At 39.0% G+C, this 18,849-nt stretch overlaps 2 protein-coding genes across 5 annotated transcripts; both read left to right on the top strand.

Moving 5' to 3' along the window:
- The first annotated feature begins 1,548 nt into the window (after window positions 1–1,548).
- LOC135639590 (fimbrin-5-like) lies at window positions 1,549–9,384 on the top strand. Its single transcript, XM_065153425.1, has 15 exons — window positions 1,549–1,743; window positions 1,861–2,106; window positions 2,214–2,384; window positions 2,480–2,718; window positions 2,977–3,148; window positions 3,719–3,757; window positions 3,989–4,057; window positions 4,152–4,268; window positions 5,239–5,450; window positions 6,265–6,420; window positions 6,492–6,691; window positions 7,851–8,008; window positions 8,085–8,181; window positions 8,375–8,466; window positions 8,755–9,384. Exons 2-15 carry the CDS (start codon window positions 2,020–2,022, stop codon window positions 8,977–8,979), a joined length of 2,034 nt encoding a protein of 677 aa, XP_065009497.1. The 5' UTR covers window positions 1,549–1,743; window positions 1,861–2,019; the 3' UTR covers window positions 8,980–9,384.
- Window positions 9,385–10,666: 1,282 nt separating this feature from the next.
- On the top strand, window positions 10,667–17,381 carry LOC103986869 (probable WRKY transcription factor 34). 4 transcript variants are annotated; one of them, XM_018828075.2, is made up of 7 exons: window positions 11,131–11,222; window positions 11,346–11,434; window positions 11,523–12,019; window positions 12,736–12,918; window positions 15,240–16,045; window positions 16,174–16,332; window positions 16,510–17,284. In XM_018828075.2, exons 3-7 carry the CDS (start codon window positions 11,579–11,581, stop codon window positions 17,069–17,071), a joined length of 2,151 nt encoding a protein of 716 aa, XP_018683620.2. In that variant the 5' UTR covers window positions 11,131–11,222; window positions 11,346–11,434; window positions 11,523–11,578; the 3' UTR covers window positions 17,072–17,284. The 4 variants fall into 4 exon arrangements, with proteins under 4 accessions (XP_009403266.2, XP_009403265.2, XP_009403264.2 ...); XM_009404991.3 differs by lacking the exons at window positions 11,131–11,222; window positions 11,346–11,434 and adding an exon at window positions 10,667–10,947 and having other exon boundaries at window positions 16,510–17,381; XM_009404990.3 differs by having other exon boundaries at window positions 10,682–11,434; window positions 16,510–17,381.
- Window positions 17,382–18,849: the final 1,468 nt, after the last annotated feature.

Consider the following 18,849-nt stretch of genomic DNA (forward strand, 5'->3'; position numbering starts at 1 on the left):
TGTCATATCGAAGTGTACCGCCCGTATCGGGCGGTACGTACTAGTCCGACAGGTTACTGGTACGCGGACCGTCCGATACCGCTACAGTGCTACAGTATTATACTGTAGCAGTACTACAGTGCTACAGTAATATACTGTAGCATTGCTACAATATGAAAAAAAAGTATAAAATTGTTCGGTACACCAGGGTGTACTGCTCGATACGCCATGATGTACCGCCCAATACATCGGTACCGTACCGTACCGAGCCCGGGTCGAAACGTCGGTACGGTACGGTATGACGAACCTTGGTTTATAATCATAAAACAAATAAGTTATTATAACCTCTTTTATCAAGTTAAAAAGATGATTTTTAATAATACTTTTATTAAGTCAAAGACTGCTTTAACAATCTCCCACTTGAAGATTGATTTTAATCATGTCTTCACACTAGATCAATGCAACAACTTAGCATTCCCCCAGTCATGCAGACAATCGAAGTTGAACACAATTTCAATTTATCAATGGTCATTGTCTTACTTAGCATATTAATAGGGTTTCCATTTTCTTGAATCTTCTTAAGTTTAAGAGCTTTATCTTCTAGAAGGAACTAAATGAAGTGATACTTCATTTAGATATACTTTATTCTAGCATAAAAAGATAAATTTTTCAAGAATTAAGTACTTGTAACCACCCAGAACTCTTAGGTGAGAGGCCTAAGTGAGCAGAGAATCCTCAAGGGTAAAAGATCATATCACATCTTAGATGATTATCTTATAATCTCTCTTACGATTAGGAACCCAGATATTTGGTATCATAGCATGGACAATCTAACCTTAAGGATACATGGATTTTAAAAGAGGAGTTGTGATTAATAGACCTTGGCCTCCTAGAGTGGTATATTAATTTTCATTGGGAGGTGAATTTTTTTCACCTTGGAAGAATTGATAGGAATCATAATACCACTACACCATTATAGTTATCTAAGGGGATATAGAAAACTCTGAGTCGCTACATTAGAGCCATACGAGCCTAATTACCTATAAAGAACCCATCCTATATATATATTTTATTTTATTATTAGATTGAAGTATAATTTGGGCATAGGACACATTTATATTGGGCTTTAGCTTGCATGGGTTTTCAAGGATGAATGCTATACATATACATGATTGGATGGGCGGTGGACGAAATCGGCAGCATCGTCAACAATAATCCAAGTTTGGGACGGAGCTGACGTGGTGCAACCTCGATTTGGGCGGTGAACTGCGTCCTGACCTCCACAGCTAAGCCACTCTACTTTTTCGGTGTATATATGTATATATACGTATATATACATATATACATATACATATATATTTCAGTCATGGTAGGGCCCGCAGGTCGCCTCGGACTACGGGAGTCCGTGTATGTGAGGAAATAATTTTCCACCCGAAGTTTTACCCATGTAGTTTACCGGTTCCATAAATAGCTGGAAGGGTAGAGGCACGCGGGTCCCACAAGGTAATTTTGACAGGTATATGACGCGGAGGCTTAGTTTCGTTCGATATACCTTTGGCATTCGGCAGGGCGATCGAAAGAGTCGGTGCCCCCCACCATCATTCCCCCGCCCCCACGATTGCGGGAATCGCCAAGAACGACGACGACAAGGGAGGAGCGAAAGGAGGGACGAAAAAGTTGTGGCGTCTGCAGCGGTGATAAGAGAGACAGAGGGACCGAGAAAGAAGGGAAGTTTTCACTTTCTCGGCGTGAATCCCATCCCAGGTCGGCTTCCTCTCCGTCGACCTTCAATTTGGTTTTCTTGGGATGAAGGCGTCGCTTGCGTGGTTTCTTGATTCTTGGATTTTTCTTTAATGTTCTAATCGCGTTCGTTGTGGTCAGGAGTGGAGAAAGTTGCGATCTTGGATCGGGAGGAGATGGTATCTTTGAGGCCGGAGCTTCGTTTTGGGATTACCATCTGAACTTAGCAACAAGGCGGGATCGAATTTTCATAGCTTAGGCGGCTAGAAATCCGGAGCAGGTGATTGATTTGGTAGGAAAATGTCAAATTTCGTCGGCGTTCTTGTCTCCGATCCCTGGCTCCAGAATCAGTTCACGCAGGTCGAGCTTCGAGGCCTTAAATCCAAAGTAAGAAATCCCTCACCAAATGTCATTGCCTTTTTTTTTTGGGATATGATTTTGGTTTTGATTCGAGGAATAAATTTCTTGTGTTGGGATGGTCTTGCATTGTCTAGTTTCTTTCCACCAAAAGGGAGTCAGGGCATGTGATTGTAGGAGATCTGCCCCCGTTGATGGGAAAGCTGAAGGGTCTCAAAGATGTGGTTACTGAGCAAGAGATTGCAGGCATTTTAGCCGAATCCTACGCTGAAACCTCGCATGAATTGGACTTCGAATCATTCCTTCAGGTGAGGCTTACTTCCTTACCTTTGTTCATGTAATTTCTCTGGAAGAAAAGAGTAGGAAGCTGGAACTGATGCACCATGGCCAATGAATTGTGCAGGCATATCTGAATCTGCAAGCTCGTGTGGCAGAAAAATCAGGTGAAATGAAGAACTCATCATCGTTCTTGAAGGCCACCACGACTACGCTCTTGCACACCATAAATGAATCTGAGAAGGCATCTTATGTGGCACACATCAACAGTTATCTTGGAGAAGACTCATTTTTAAAGAAATACCTTCCATTGGATCCTGCATCTAATGAACTTTTCAACCTTGTCAGAGATGGTGTTCTCCTATGGTATATATTTCAAGGCCCTGATAAAATTTTGTTGATTATCGAGTGAACTAATTTGATCATGATTTAGTTGATTGAATTTCTCATATTTAAGCTAATATAATGCAATAAAATCAAGTAACTAAGATCGATACTATTGTGGCTGTACATCACAAATTTGCATATTCAGTGTTCACCTTCGTTAGGTAAAGGTAGTAAGAGATTTACTTAAACTTACATCCATTGTCTTTATTGATTGACACTTCTTTTTTCTGATTTTAGTAAATTGATCAACGTTGCGGTGCCGGGCACTATTGATGAGAGGGCGATCAATACAAAAGGAGTACTCAATCCATGGGAGCGAAATGAAAATCACACTCTTTGCCTCAACTCTGCGAAGGCTATTGGTTGCACTGTCGTCAATATTGGAACACAGGACTTGATTGAAGGGCGGGTAAGTCAAAAGGATAATGTCAGTCAGTATTTTTCCTAAAAATTGCAGTAGTTTGTGAAAAGGAAAAAAGAAGAAGCTATTTTTGGTTTTTTTCTGATATGTTCATGTGTAAGTCTTTTCTTGATTGTCATATTATATAAGTGCACCATCTGTCTTGGACAAGGGGAACCTTACTGTTATGTTCCTCTTGTTTTTGGTGGTTAAATGTTGTGTAATGATTTTAGATGCCTATTTGCTTTTCTAATTTGTAGCTATATGTCCTAGAATGTAATATTAATGTTCTTTATAATTCCAATGTACTTTGAGATATAGCATACACTATTCAGTTTAAACTAATTACTTTTCATTACAAATATATGTATTAGTTCCTGCCTTCTTTTCTTTGGGAAATTCAGACAATGGTCCGCAGCGTTCTTTTTTCTTCCTTAATAAAACATCATTCTTTGTAAGATTCTTGCTTGTGACTTCCAATGATTGCATATTTACTTAAGTATCAGTTCACCTTTCTCTATTAGCAATTTCACTTTATTTTCCGTTTGTGATAACTCAATAGTTTGAATTTCTATGCAGCCTCACTTGGTGCTTGGCTTGATATCTCAAATTATAAAGGTAAGCAACAGAACTTTTTTGCCTTTTTTGTATTTTTGAAGTGCTTTCATGTAATAGACATGGTACCTTAGAAAGGAAGAGTGTCGTGTTTCATTATTATTCATTATATTTTGCTGGCTTAGGTTGCTGGTTTTGCAGTAGCTTTCCTCCCTGAAAGGGGAAGCTAATTAGTCATTGTGACTTTTTCTATAGAGACATCAGTAATATCATTCTTTCTTGCCCTTTTATCAGATACAACTCTTGGCAGATCTGAACCTCAAGAAGACACCACAGCTGATAGAGTTGGTAGATGACAGCAAGGTTAAGAAAAAGACTTTTTTTAATGTTTTTTCTTTTTTAGATTTGGATGAATATGCTGGGTAACAACTTGCCATGTGCTGGTTTCATGTTACAGGACATGGAGGAATTAATGAGCTTGGGACCCGAGAAATTGTTACTAAAATGGATGAATTTTCATCTAAAGAAAGCAGGATACAAGAAAACTGTAACAAATTTTTCTTCTGATGTGAAGGTACAAACTAAAGTGGCCTTGAGCTCTTTTTTGTCGAAACTTTTTTTTTCTTTTAGATTTTAAAAATGATTTTAGCAACATGAGATCAATTATGGAGGCTTTCTCAGCATGCAAGTAGAACTATGGTCATGTGTGTTCTCAACAGGAAATCTTCTTTTAAGACTAGGGTTTGATATATCATGTCTATTCTCTTTCTTCCATATAATGATCATTGTATGAAACTCATGTGTGGCTGGACCCTGTTGTAGGCTTAAGTCATCAGCAAAGGGAATTACTTTATTTTACTTAAACAAATCATAAAGTTGCTGTAATCTTGTGGTTCTGTTTAAATTAGTTTCTTCTTGAAATTTTACCAGGATAATAATATAAATGATGTTTTTGTTTTCACTAGGAGTAGAGGTCCCTCTCTATGGTATGATTGCACTGTATCTTAATACAGCTTATATATATTAAAAACATCTCTAGTGCTTCAGCACCAACTATTTTGTTAGTTGCGTGATGTTCAAGATTACATTGTCTAGAGATACATTTTTGCAACAGAATAATACATTATGCTTTGTGCAGTCCTACCATTTTAAGTTATAGGAAACCTATAAAGTCATCGTTCAGGCAGAAAATCAGTCATAGGGGTAACAAGCATAAACAAGTATATCATATCATCATTTCTAGGACATAAATGAGCAGCACTTGGATTCATATCATAAACCATGGTTGCTGCTTCTAAGGTTCATGTGATCTTGCATCAATACCATTTGAATCATAGATTTCTATTGATCATTCATTAGGCGAAAATAAGATGATTCTTTGAGTTACTTTTTGGATTGAGCATATTCTTCACTATATAAATTCTCTGGCAGCTCTATCTGAGTAACTTGTTTTTTTCCTTATCAGTGATTCTTGACGTTCTATCATAGAGCCATTGTTTATCTATAATGCTGCTTTTCATTATCTCATGATGATTGTTTTACAGGATGGTGAGGCATATGCTTACCTTCTTAATGCTCTTGCACCTGAACATTCCAGCCCAGCTGTTTTGGATACTAAAGATCCCAATGAAAGGGCAAAAATAGTACTTGAACAAGCTGAAAAGCTGGATTGCAAACGGTATCTAAGTGAAAAAGACATTGTTGAAGGCTCTCCTAATCTGAACCTTGCATTTGTTGCTCAGATATTCCAGCATAGGTTAGAACTCACAGCTTTTCTTTCCTTGTGTCATACGTATTCACAGGCTGAAGTGCTAAACAAGATCCAGTAATCTAAGAAAAACGACAGAGTACTAAGCTTCTCTTGTGTGTTTTTTGAGTTTTGGTTGGCCTCATAAGATGGCCAGCTTTTATGGACTTTTCAGTATGTAGTCCAACTACTCCATGAAGCTCACTTTTCTCAGGACTCTTAATTTACATTCGTTCAAGGCATGCATAACATGAGAATGTGAAATGCTTTTAAAGAATGTGCGGCCAGCAAAGTGGGTTGCATTCTGGAATCTGTCTTTGTTTGCCTCCTAACATCCATCTTGTTGGTTGTAATTACAATGCTTATGGCGTATAACCCTGCAATCATTAATTTTCTTGGATTAGGTTGTAGACTGTAAAAATCCTCTATTTTCAGTTCTTATATGCAATCATGTTCTTCAAAAGAATGTATCTCAGTTAAGTTGTAAAATCTTTTGAAATTTGCGTTGTATGAGTCTTTCCTTTCTTAATCATATCTATGTTTAATATCAGAAGAGACACAATGTTAGTGTATTCCTTTCTTTGTGTCACACCGTAAAATCATCACCAAATAATCATTGTTTGCCAAATTCAGATTGAATGAAGTCTTGTAGAACATGTCTCTTTATTATTTGCCTGAACTACTTAAACTTGACCGCTAAAGATGATAACTGTTCAACATACAAATTTCTTTCAGCTATATTTTTTGTTCCATCTATTGAGTTATTCTGTTTATTTCTTTGATGTAGGTTAGTTATAGTATCCTGATCATGTAATGTGTGCAGGAATGGTCTATCCACTGACACTAAGTCGATTTCCCTATCTCAAATGATGCCGGATGATATCCAAGTATCCAGAGATGAGAGAGCCTTTCGGTTATGGATTAACAGTCTTGGAATTGCTACATATGTTAATAATTTGTTTGAGGATGTCAGGAACGGGTAAGAACATTTTTAATTGATGAAATGGCTTATCTTTTAAGCTTCTGAAATGATAACAATGATATATGCAGATGGGTTCTTTTAGAAGTACTTGACAAAGTGTCTCCTGGATTAGTTAACTGGAAGCATGCAACTAAACCTCCAATTAAGATGCCATTTAGAAAAGTGGAAAATTGCAACCAAATTATAAAGATTGGCAAGGAGTTGAATTTTTCGCTTATAAATGTTGCTGGCAATGACATTGTCCAAGGAAATAAGAAGCTCATTCTTGGTGAGTTTGTTTCACTTTAGTATCTTTTGGATTGTCCTTTGTGCCTTTGCACCTTTACTGAAATTCATATCTAAATTTTCATCTGTAACATTAGTATTACTTCTGATTTTGCCCCTGTTCATATTATATTTCTGGATAATTGTCACGCCTTTACCGAACTACAACACCTTTAAAGAACTACTGAGTAAATATTCCTTCTTGACAACCTTGTTGTTTTGCACATATGACAAGCACATAAAAACTCATGCAAATACTTGTAAATACTTGAACTTTAGTAGTCCAATATGGACTGACGTATTTCCTTATCAATGGGAAATTTTCTGGTGATGGTGGAATAGATTTTTCTATCAGCAATGAATTCTTTGTTTTTGAATTTTGGCTGCACAGATCAACAGTTCTCTTTAGCATGCTGTACTAGGAAGCCTAACTAAGATGACTGATTAAAGGATTTAATTCTTGTTTCTCTTAATTGTGGAGTCACTTGAATTGCTATATAAGTTTTTTGTATCTTGTAAACTTGAGAATATTTAAAACTGATGTATATGAGCTAGATGAGAATGCAATAAATAGGTTATCATGTAGAGATTTTCATTTCAGGTATGCTAGCCTAATATGGCCATATACTGAACATGCTTATACGTCATAGACATGGAACATGAGATTTTTATATTCAAGTATTGTTCATGCTGCATTCTGATTAGTTAAATCTTGCTGAGCTTATCTTGACATCCATATGACCTTTTTTCAAAGTAAATCATTGCCATTATATGTTGTCTCAAATAAAGCAGCTATCATAATATTTCATCAGTCAATTGTCTTATTTAGGTTTCATTGCCTCTCAGGTAGGTTTTTGGCATGCCATTTGTTGCATTTGCTTTCAAGTTGGTTTTTTACTTTTAAATTGCTGTCAAATAGCTCCATGGAAGTGGTATATGCTGGTTCTTAAACTATAATGAACCATATTCATCTAGTAGTATCAATTGTTTATATGGGAAACATTTTCCAACTCTCAGATAACCAATTATGTTGTGTGAACATTTTTGATGTGTTTTGATTAGTTTGATTTAACTTGCTTCAATTACTGTTGTTCCTGAGTTTTAAAGACAGATACTGAATATTTGATGAACATTGTATGACAACTACCACTTGATTTCTTCAGCTTATTTGTGGCAGTTGATGAGATTCAATATTCTTAAACTTTTAAAGAACTTGAGATATCACTCCCAAGGAAAAGAGATATCAGATGTTGATATTCTAAATTGGGCCAATAGCAAGGTGAAGGGTTCAGCCAGAACACCTCAAATGGAGAGTTTCAAGGTATGCTCACCCCATCTCTACTAATTCAGCAGTCAAATTCTCATGTTCTCCAAATTATTTTGTTTTGCCCTTACAGGATAAGAACTTGTCATATGGAATATTTTTACTCGAGCTTCTTAGTGCTGTAAAACCAAGGACTGTAAATTGGAAGCTTGTTACAACGGGTGAAAGTGGTATGCTCTTTAGTCAAATAATTATCGAATATTTTCTTTTTATCTGCAAAAGGAATTTGTATTCATCTTGTGTGGTGAGTGAATATGAGAGGAAAAAAGAGTACATAATTGGAATATTTTTTTACCCTTAAATTTTGCAGTTCCAGCTGCCCATATCCTGACTAGCTTACTATATAACATTAAATGGATGCAGATGAAGAGAAGAAGTTGAATGCCACATATATCATCACTGTTGCGAGAAAGCTTGGCTGCTCTGTCTTTTTGTTGCCTGAGGATATCATAGAGGTAGAAATAGTATAACTTCAATTTTCCAGTGATACATGTTCACTAGTATGGCTTTACATGCAAATTCCAGTAAATGATCAGAAGCAAATTGCATAATGTGTCGGTGGTAGTTATGTGTCTCTCGTTAAGGACCATAACAGGCCACTTGTAGTTATGTTACATTCCAATAATTGTTGATTTCAATTATTATTTGGATTACTGTTTTCCTCTCATTTAGAACCAAGGATATGCAGTTTTCTAAATAATCTTATCCACATGCTGAACATTTATGTTGTGTCCTTATGACAGGTAAACCAGAAGATGATTCTTACTCTTACTGCCAGTATCATGTATTGGAGTCTGCAGCAAACTGGAGAAAACTTTGAACCATCAGAAGAGGATTCTGTATCACAGACAGCTCCATCTGACGGAGATGGAAGTGCTGTTGCAGAGAGCATTTCCGACTTGGCAATCGATGATGCTGCTTCAGATACATCCCAGTCAGAAAATGGCAATTCGACTATTGGGGGATGACCCGGAGATCTAGTTCACTGAATGAATTATCAAGCAAAAGAGGAAAACATGCATATGGAAGTTTCATTAGAAAATATTTTATACATTTGTGCTGCCATATAGTAGGATGCCTCCTTGTTTTTGTTGAGAAAAATTACATCTACATTAGAATACAGGTGTCATTCTTTTTTTCCATATATTATTTGGGTGATAAGGATGAAGGACGGTCAACAAATTGCTTCAATGTGTTTTGTTCCTACAGTAGTTATTCTTTGACAATTTGTTCAAATAATCGAAGGGATAGGATTTCATATTTTTTGGGCCCGTTTATCGACGACATGTAATATCTCCTATAAGATGGTGTCTATTTGTGGTTTAGTTTGTAAACATATTTTCCATCAGAAGACATTAGCATACATTGTATTACATTCTGGAGATTAATACTGAATGCATATGGCACATGTGAGCTACTTAAAAAAGTATCAGATGTCTTTTTATACATGGCAAGAGAAATGCTGCCATCATCATCCCACCAAATAAATGGCATGATCTCTTGGAAGAATGTCATATATTAGTTTCAAGAACAATGAGTGGATTTCTTTTGTTGTCCTATGGAAGTTGTGCCCTGTGGATTTCTTCTCTTAGCTCCCCAACTGACTGTTCTTGTCTTTGTGCAGTGCATTTCTTCTCCTCTCCTGTGTTTCTGTCCTTCTCATCATTGTTCATTTTTGTATTAATATTTAACATTTAATATTTTTTTAGTATGTTAGGAATCAAACTAGAGTTGCTTCCAAGGGGGTGGAACCGGAATCGAATCGAATCGAACCGTAACGATGCTGGTTTGAATTTTGGTTTGGTTCTTTGTCTCAAACCGAATCAATTTTGATTGGTTCGAATTTTGGTTTTGAGACGGTCCGGTTCTTGTTTCGAACCGAACCGCGGTCGAGTTCGTGAGTTAGTGAGGCCATGGGATGATGACATGAGATGGTGTCGTGGAATTTGATGACATGAGCACATGGGCATCGTCCACAGGATCAAGATTCGCTGTGCTGGGGTCGAGATAATGATGCCTCCACTGTTCGTTAATTCCATATCATGATTGAGACGCGACAGTTAGGTCGATCGTCGGCGAGCGAGTTTGCAGCTTAAAACACGTAAGCTTTGTGACGAAGCAACCTTCGCAACCCCAAAACAAAACCGGTCAATGGGTCGAAGACACGCTCGTCATCTGTTCTTCATCGATTGAAATGGACCGCGTGGGGATTTGCTGTTGCGTGCACCCAACAGGGAACAGGCTTTCCTTTACAATGGCATCGCGAGTGCCAACAGGCGTGTAGCGAAACCTGGATCCTGTCTCGGTCATGACGTCCTATGGATCCGTTCCCCTCTCCTTCGACGGATGGACGGCTGTTGCTCGACCACGTGACATCGCCTCCACATGCACGGCTCCGTTCCCGACGCCCTTCCCACCTCCCATCATCGAATAAAAAATCACGACCCACACAAATCCCAAAGCGTAGGGAAATTTATACTTAACCCCCTAATAAAGTCGAAAACTTTATCCATACCCTCAATCACAGTAGCCATATCCACCTTTGCCTTTTGACATAATCCAATATACACCCCTGTCGACCCGAAACTTTCATATATGCCCCTCGCAAGGATATGAAGTGAGAGAAAAAGACATGCATATGAAATTAGACGAAAAAGCAACAGGAAAACGGGAAACAAGAAGGGGGAGGGAGCAGCAGAAAAGATAGGGCGGAGGAGGAGGATAAGAACGAGCTCGCCACTGAATGCTTCTCTCTCTCTCGCTCTCTCGAATCCTTCCTATTTCTCGTCTCTATCTCGGTCAAACCGCTCTCTGGGGCTGGGTATCTCTTTGTGTCCGTTCTAGAAGAAGTAAAAAGAAGAGATTGCTGCAGGAATTTTTTGATTTTCCAACAGAAGAAAGGACGGAAGAAGGAAAGATCTCATGTTTTGTGTCAGGTCTTTGTCCCCTCTCTGCTGCTTCTCTTCTTCTGTTTCTGTGGATTTAAGAGACTGACCGAGCTCAGAGGAGTGGCCGTCGATGGTTGGTTCCGACGCCTTCTGTACCTCCCCGTGTTGATGTGGTTGGGTTCATCCCGTTTGCTCGGGTTGCTGTTTTTCTAGTGAAAATGGCATTTCCCCCTCTCTTCTGACAGCTTCATGCGGTGATTGATTCGGATTTGCTCCATTTCCCTCAAAGTTCGGAACTTTTCTGCTGCTACCATCTTCGACTCGTATGGTCTTGGCCCTTTAGGGTTCTTTTGTGTTCTAATTGACCTTTACTTTGATATATTCTCCGGATTTTTGGAAGATCTGGCTCGTTCGGTTGATCATGTCGTACATGTAATTTTTGGTAGTTTGAACTTTTGGGTTGATCATCGTTTGTCCTTCGTGGGATTCTCGAGGAATCTTCAAAATCGAATTTTGATCTGAGGTGGAACCCAAGGTGGGCATTGATCGTTGCTTGCGCATTGAAACAATCTTCTGCGATTTGGTTTCAACTTTATTGGACCTTCCGTGGTTTGTCTTTGCAGATCTGACAGGACTTACTATCTGTATCGGGAGCAGAATTGAATCGATCACTGGTGGGATGGACGACAAGACCGCCATGATGGAGGACTGGACGCTTCCGAATCCCAGCCCAAGAACCTTAATCTCAAACCTTTTGAATGAGGAGTTCGGTTCCAGATCATTCTCGGATTTGTTATCAGGGAAGGAAAATGAGACGCCTCCAAATGCACCGGAGACGGAAAAGGTGGATAGGGTTACAAAAGTGGAGGGGGGTGAGGCATCAAATGATCACCCGCTGGAACCAAATTGGTCTGGAGCTCATAAATTGAACTCGCATGGAGGACTTGCTGAGAGGATGGCTGCTAGTGGGTTTAATGTGCCGAAGCTCAATACTGCTTGCATCGGACAAGCTAACATGGATGCATCATCCTCAGGTGTCCGGTCTCCATATCTGACAATTCCACCGGGTCTAAGCCCTACAACATTGTTGGAGTCTCCGGTTTTTCTCTGTAATTCTTTGGTATGACTTCTTACCGAAAATTATCAGTTTGTGTAACAGTAGGCTTTTCACAAGATATGATTCAGAAGTAAACAAGTAGCTGCATTTTAGGATATTATGCTTCGGATGTTGGTTTTTTTTGCTTATTGTGCTGTCAATGTGTTAGCAAGTTTTGCAACATCCTAGCCTGAAACCCAAAGTTCTATTGAACAAGGAGGCTTTTTGCATTGCCTTTGGCATAAACCTAGACTATTTGAGTTTCTTGGCTATGATAACATGGAACAAATATCCTTAAATGTTTTGGGAATTTCAGGGAACATAGACCTTCCTTCTTGGTGTTTTAGTTTAGTTTTATTTTACTTATTTTTTCACCTTCTGAGAATGTACCACATACTACCATTGCATGCCAAGCATAACACAATGACAGGGGATCGAGATGGCTGTGGGATGTGCATCATGAAGGTAGCCAATTCAAGACTTTTTCAAGATAGTTATGTTTATATTATACTTGACTAAACTCCAAAAACAAATTCAATCTTTGTGATTAGTTGCAGAAATTCCAGAATATCTTATGTCATTGAGGATGAAATATGGTGCCATGAATGTAAATTTACTTTTGAAAGCCAGTTAGATATTTAATCATTAAATTGAAAAAAAGGGTAATATAGTCACTTATTATCATCTGAATATCTTTATATGATAATGCCCAACCTATTTTTATTGATCAATTTCTTTAGGCTCAACCATCTCCCACCACAGGCAAGTTTCTTTTTGCTCGGAACAATAACACAGGCCCACTGTCAGTGTCAGTCTCAGCAGCTTCTATTAAATGTGATGACCTACTTGAAGATGTTCCTGAAGCATTTGCTTTCAAGCCCCCCTTGGAATCACACTCATTTTATTCAAGTTCTGAAATGAAGGTAACTCCACTTTATCTGCATTCTATTGAAATCCATATTGAGGTCATAATAAAGAACCATTAATCCATGTAAAGTCATATTAATGCTGATGATCAAGGCTTATATGTTATCTGAAAGCAATGCAGGTCCTGGTTTGTTATCTGTACATGTCTCTTTCTGACAAAAAAGTTAGCATAAGGGTAACAATTCACAATTGAGGATGACCTGTAGCTTGTGCTTACTTTTTGACATCTTTATTGAAATAATGTATTCAGGAGTCTGTATTGTGGCCCACAACTCAATGACTTCGAAAAGTATAAGATTATCTTTCATGTAATTCTAGTCTTTTTGTCTTGGTTGGACTTCCAGAGCCACTGGGCAAGGTCCAATTTTTATGGGTTTACTACAGGTAACCTTGTTGTAGTTGGAAAGTCCAAAACAATGGGACTTTTTCAGAAACTGGATGCAGTTACAAAATGAAAACTTGAATCTAATGGATAACTGCGGAGCTCAAGAATTGATGTATATTCGAATCATATTTGTGCCGACCTATAGCTCCTTCTCTGGATGTCTTCTAGGAAATATTGTGAATTATTTGATGTCACCCACAAATCCCCGTCAAATTTTTCATTCCAGCCTAATTAAAGACATTCTTTGCCAAGAAACCCTAGTAACTATCTTATCTTGAATTAAATGGAGAAAATATTTTGATATGGTTAATTATCTTACACGAGTGTTTTTAAATTGAGATTATATAAAGTTGTAGTTGGAAAATTAACCACATTTGATGGGGAAACATGACATACAGAAGCAACCATGTCTATATTGGTGGCCAACAAGGGAAATGTGTTAGTGGCTAGCGAAATAATCACAAAAGGTTTATGAAAAGCATATTAAAATTTTGGAGAAATTAGGACAAAATATGATCTTTGGTTCATATCATTCTATATAGACAAATAAGAGGAGTATAACTCGAGAAGACAATCTTTAGGCAACATCTATACTTGCTTAAATTTAGTTAAGGAATATCAATTCATAGGCTTTATATAAAATGTTAACCTTTAAGTTTTTTCCATGCGTTGATTTTGCACTGAAATATCAGGTTAAAGGTAAGCTTTCACTTCATTGGACATGAATGCCATTTGTTATAAAAAATATTATAATTTCGTACCATACCAGAGTATCGAGTTCAGCTCGGTATGGTGCAGTATACCGAGCAGTATGTTTTGGTGTATCATTCGGTATATATATATATATATATATATATATATATATATATATATATAGGCAAATGAGGAGAAGAAACCTCGACGTCGCCTCGTTTTTTTGCCTGCTTGGGGAGAAGAAATTGAGGTTTCCTTCTCACCGCGTAAAAAAAGGCGACGGAGCGACATCGTCGCCTCATTTCTTCTGCCCGCATGGGGGAAAGAAACATTGCCTTAACGACGCTCGTTTTCTTCTCCCGGCAACATCGCTGAGGCTTCTTCTCCCTGCGCAGATGAGGAGAAGTCACCAACAACGTTGAGGCCTCGTTGTCTTAGACGAGGAGGCGACATCTCATCTGCGGCGTCCGGCAAGGGAGGGCGGCGTCGGATCTCCAGTTTCTCCCTTTTCTTCTTTCTCTTCTTTCTTCTCCCTCGACTAATACCACTCGGTAGTGGACTGTGATGATTGAAATCAATCGTCACCGACCGATTTAGGGTGGTAACGGGGTGGAAACAGCCTCAATCGATAGTACCACCCGTTCGCATACCGGTCTACTAGCGGACTGGTACGTACCGCCTGGTACCAACGGTATTATTCGAAATTAAATCCTTGTTAGGATGTAAGTTCATTCATCCTTGTGTGGGAAAAACTGCAGACCTTTTATCTATTATGATTCTTCCTGTTGCTTTTTTTTTTGTCATGTTGTTATTTGTCTTCTTAGGAATTTCGTGCATTTGTCTCTCCCTTTTATTTTGTTCTGTAATGCTAATAAATTGGTCAATCTCATTTCTTTTGCTTGAGATTTGTATGGCAGGTTAACATATGAAATATTCATCTTAATATATCTGGACATACTATCTGATCAAATCTTCATTTAAATTGATGGAATGTCGGTGCTAGCAAGTTTTTGAAGCTCCGATTAAGTGTTGTTCGCAATGCCCCTTAGTAACTATGTTTGCTTCTGGTCTTTCCTTCGCTATATACTGCTTTTGATGCTTGCGCATGTGTAGGCTATAAAATTGAGTCGATCAGCAGGACTAACATTACTGTGAAAAATTGCATGATATCCATGCTAACCAAAGTCTGCAAAGATTTTTGTTCCCAACAGATCTTGACTGATAATTTATGAACCATAGGTTGCTCCAGACTTCGGTCAGCCACAAACACTATCAAGTATGAGAGTATCAATTCAATCGGGCGACTCTAAAGAAATGGGAACTACAGAAGCTGGCACTATGCATGTCCTAAACCAACAAGAATTCAACCTTCAGGAGAGTAAAGATGCTATACCTGATTCCTTCATGAGTAGTGACCGTTCTCTGCCCCTTGATGAACAACAGGAAGGAGACAGAGACCTTAGAGGAGAGCTATCATCTGTGGCTGTTGGTGCCCCAGCAGAGGATGGTTACAATTGGAGGAAGTATGGACAGAAACAGGTCAAGGGTAGTGAGTACCCTAGAAGTTATTACAAATGCACTCATCTAAACTGTCAGGTAAAGAAAAAGGTGGAACGCTCTCAAGAGGGTCACTTCACAGAGATTATCTACAAGGGTGAACACAATCATCCCAAGCCTCCTCCAAATCGCCGATCTGGTGTTTTGTTGTCCAACCCATTTAATGATGCAGAAATTGATGGTTCAGATCAACCTGGATCACAAATGACTACTGATAGCAAGCCCATGTGGGTGGGTAGAAACATGGGGAATGAAGGACACGATTGGCAGGGTGACCTGGAGGCTACGTCATCTGCCCATGTCACTGCTGAATGTTGTGACCCCTCAGCTGCCGTGCAACAGAGACCAGATGGACCACGTTTATCCTCAGATGCTATAGATGTTTCATCCACAATGTCCAGTGGTGAAGATGAGGATGACCAGGCCACCCATGGCAGTGTATCACTGGGCTGTGATGGTGAGGGAGATGAGACCGAATCGAAAAGACCGTAAGCATTTGTTCTTTTTTAAAATTAACTTTTTGTCGCTAACTTGAGCGAAATTTCTCAATTGAGCTGTATTTAATCACATACTTTCCTTTTTTAATATACGGTGACTTGGATATGTTCTATTTCAGGAAGCTAGACACCAGTGCTATTGAGATGAATGCAGCTTCCAGGGCAGTTCGTGAACCAAGGGTTGTGGTTCAGACGACCAGTGAGGTTGATATCCTTGATGATGGGTATCGTTGGCGCAAATATGGACAGAAGGTGGTCAAAGGAAATCCAAATCCAAGGTATGATTTTGAACTGTATCACAATGATTTTGCAGAATGGTGGTGCAAATCTGATTGTGGAAACTACACAAATTTCAAACTTTATCCTTGCTAGATCCACTTCTGCATATTTGGCCATTTATTGAAAGAGAATTTTGAAACTTCCCCTGAATGATTCTTTTTCTTGTGTGTTTGCAGAAGCTATTATAAGTGCACACATCCAGGTTGTAATGTTAGAAAACATGTGGAGAGGGCAGCACATGATCTGAAGTCAGTCATCACAACGTATGAGGGCAAACACAACCACGATGTCCCTGCTGCAAGAAACAGTGGTCACCCCAGCTCTTCTCCTTCCAATACCACATCAAATGCAGGACCTCAACCTCATGGCCTGCTTCCAAGAGCAGAATCGACCCAAGGTGGTTTGGTGAGGTTTGAAGGCCATGCACCTCTTGGCACATTTGGCCTCCCTGGAATGGAGCAGCTTAGACCACCAACCAGCTTCACTTTTGCGATGGGCCAACCGGGCCTAATGAACCTCACCATGGCTGGCTTTGGTCCTCTAGCTCCGACGAAGATGTCAGTTCCCCCTTCAGTTCACTCGTATATAGGGCATGGCCCGCCTGTTGAAGGACTCATGATACCCAAAGGAGAGCCCAACGAGGAACCAATGCCAGAGACGAGGCTGCCCATGCTAAATGGAGGTCCAGTGTACCATCAGATGACAATGAACGGCGTGCCTCTAAGACCCCAGCTGTAAATAACACTATAGGAAAAATAGATGTTATGCATACCTGAGAAGAAAATTTTGCTTTTGCTCTTGTCCCTTCCTGTTATAGAATGCAAACAGTTTCTGCTTTCTTCTTCAGCAGGACCATAAAAAATAATGTCTAAATTAGCGAGACAGTTCTTGTGTTTGTATCAAGTGTTGTGCCAAAGAATGTGACTCAGGAACTGGGTTTGTGGCTGTGTATCTCTGATTTAATTCCTTTGAGAACATGAATGTAAAGCATATATTGTATCTTTTATAGAGCTTGACATGTGGTTAAAAAAAAAGCCAACTTCATTTACATTTACTCCAGATTGTGTTTTCAGTCTCTGGAGGACTGGCAACATGTGAATCTATGTGTACTGTCATTAAAATCATGTAAATTTTCTCCAAGTTTGTTAAAGTAGGTTGGCAGCAGTAGGAAGTCTCTCAAAGTGAACTCCAATTTACAAGCTCTGCCAAAGTTCCAGATGTACACTTCTGTCAAATGACACATCTGTAATCAGACTTGGAAGAGCATTTTTCCTTCTTGTCCAGTTTTCCTTGGCATCAAAATGAGACACTAATTTAAGAGAGAGAAAGATTGAAGAAAATTGCTTGCAATTTTAGAGGAAAACCCTTCCAACAAGCTTCCAGGGGGATTCTTCAGCAAAATAAGTTGTAAGTTATCCACAGATCAAAGGTGTTATAAACTTTCTCATTCTGTGATGAGACATTAAAGGATCGTAAGATTTTTTACCTCAGATCCTTCATAATTGACACGTATAACGTACCGTTCAGTACGAGCAGTATATACCGATCCAATAGAGGATCAGTATTGATGGTATATTGATATTAGTTAGCTCGATATATATCATACCGATATATCGATACAGACTCATAATACTAATTTATTATAAAATCAAATACCTACATGATGAGGGACTATTGACGCTGGAGTTGTTTGACAATTGGATTGTGCCCAGCATGGAGACAAAGAACAATAAAAAAAAAAGAGTATTCATTTCAACTACTCAAAGAAAGGCACATGGATCCTCTTCACTCATCAGCTTTACACCCTCTTAAATCATCAAACCTATCTCTCTCTGAATGGAGAGCTAAGAGCGTGTATATTAACTCTCATCCGACCTCATAACGGCATGGATTATACATTAGGCTGTTCATTGTATCCGTGAGGAATTGGATCCTACTAAATGACTCTCAAACTAATTCTTCCTTCTTATTAGTTTATACACCCAAATCCTTAGTTTTTTCTTTCTGCCTTTAGCTTATTTCCTCTAATTCTACCCCACTAAAAATGAGTTACATAAGCCTATCTGTGTATTATCGATTTCCTTTCTTTCTCTTTCTCTCTTTTCTTCCTTTCCTCTCTATTTCTCTCACCAAAAAACACAGACAATATTGGTTGCATATCCTATTTGTATATAACGTCAATGATCATGAACAAGCAGTCCACAGTCAAATGTCATAGGATACGATGATGTAGCTCAGCAGTGAGCTTGGATTAGGGTTACATGGTATGGGGTGTGAGCACTGGCAGCTTCCATGGCCATCAGAGTTCTACTCAAACCCCACACAGTACTGCATCACAACATGCAACCCAACCACCACGAAGGCCACCAGAAGCACCACTGCCGCCGCCACCATAACCACCACCACTGTCACCGCCTCCACCACAACCTCCATAAGGAAGCTATCTATCGCCGCCACCATGGTCAGCAATAGCTCCCCTAGGCAATAACCTCTAACCCTATCTATCTATCCTTTTT

This window comes from Musa acuminata, chromosome BXJ3-6 (genome assembly GCF_036884655.1).
Source record: "Musa acuminata AAA Group cultivar baxijiao chromosome BXJ3-6, Cavendish_Baxijiao_AAA, whole genome shotgun sequence".
Classification (NCBI taxonomy): Eukaryota; Viridiplantae; Streptophyta; class Magnoliopsida; order Zingiberales; family Musaceae; genus Musa; species Musa acuminata.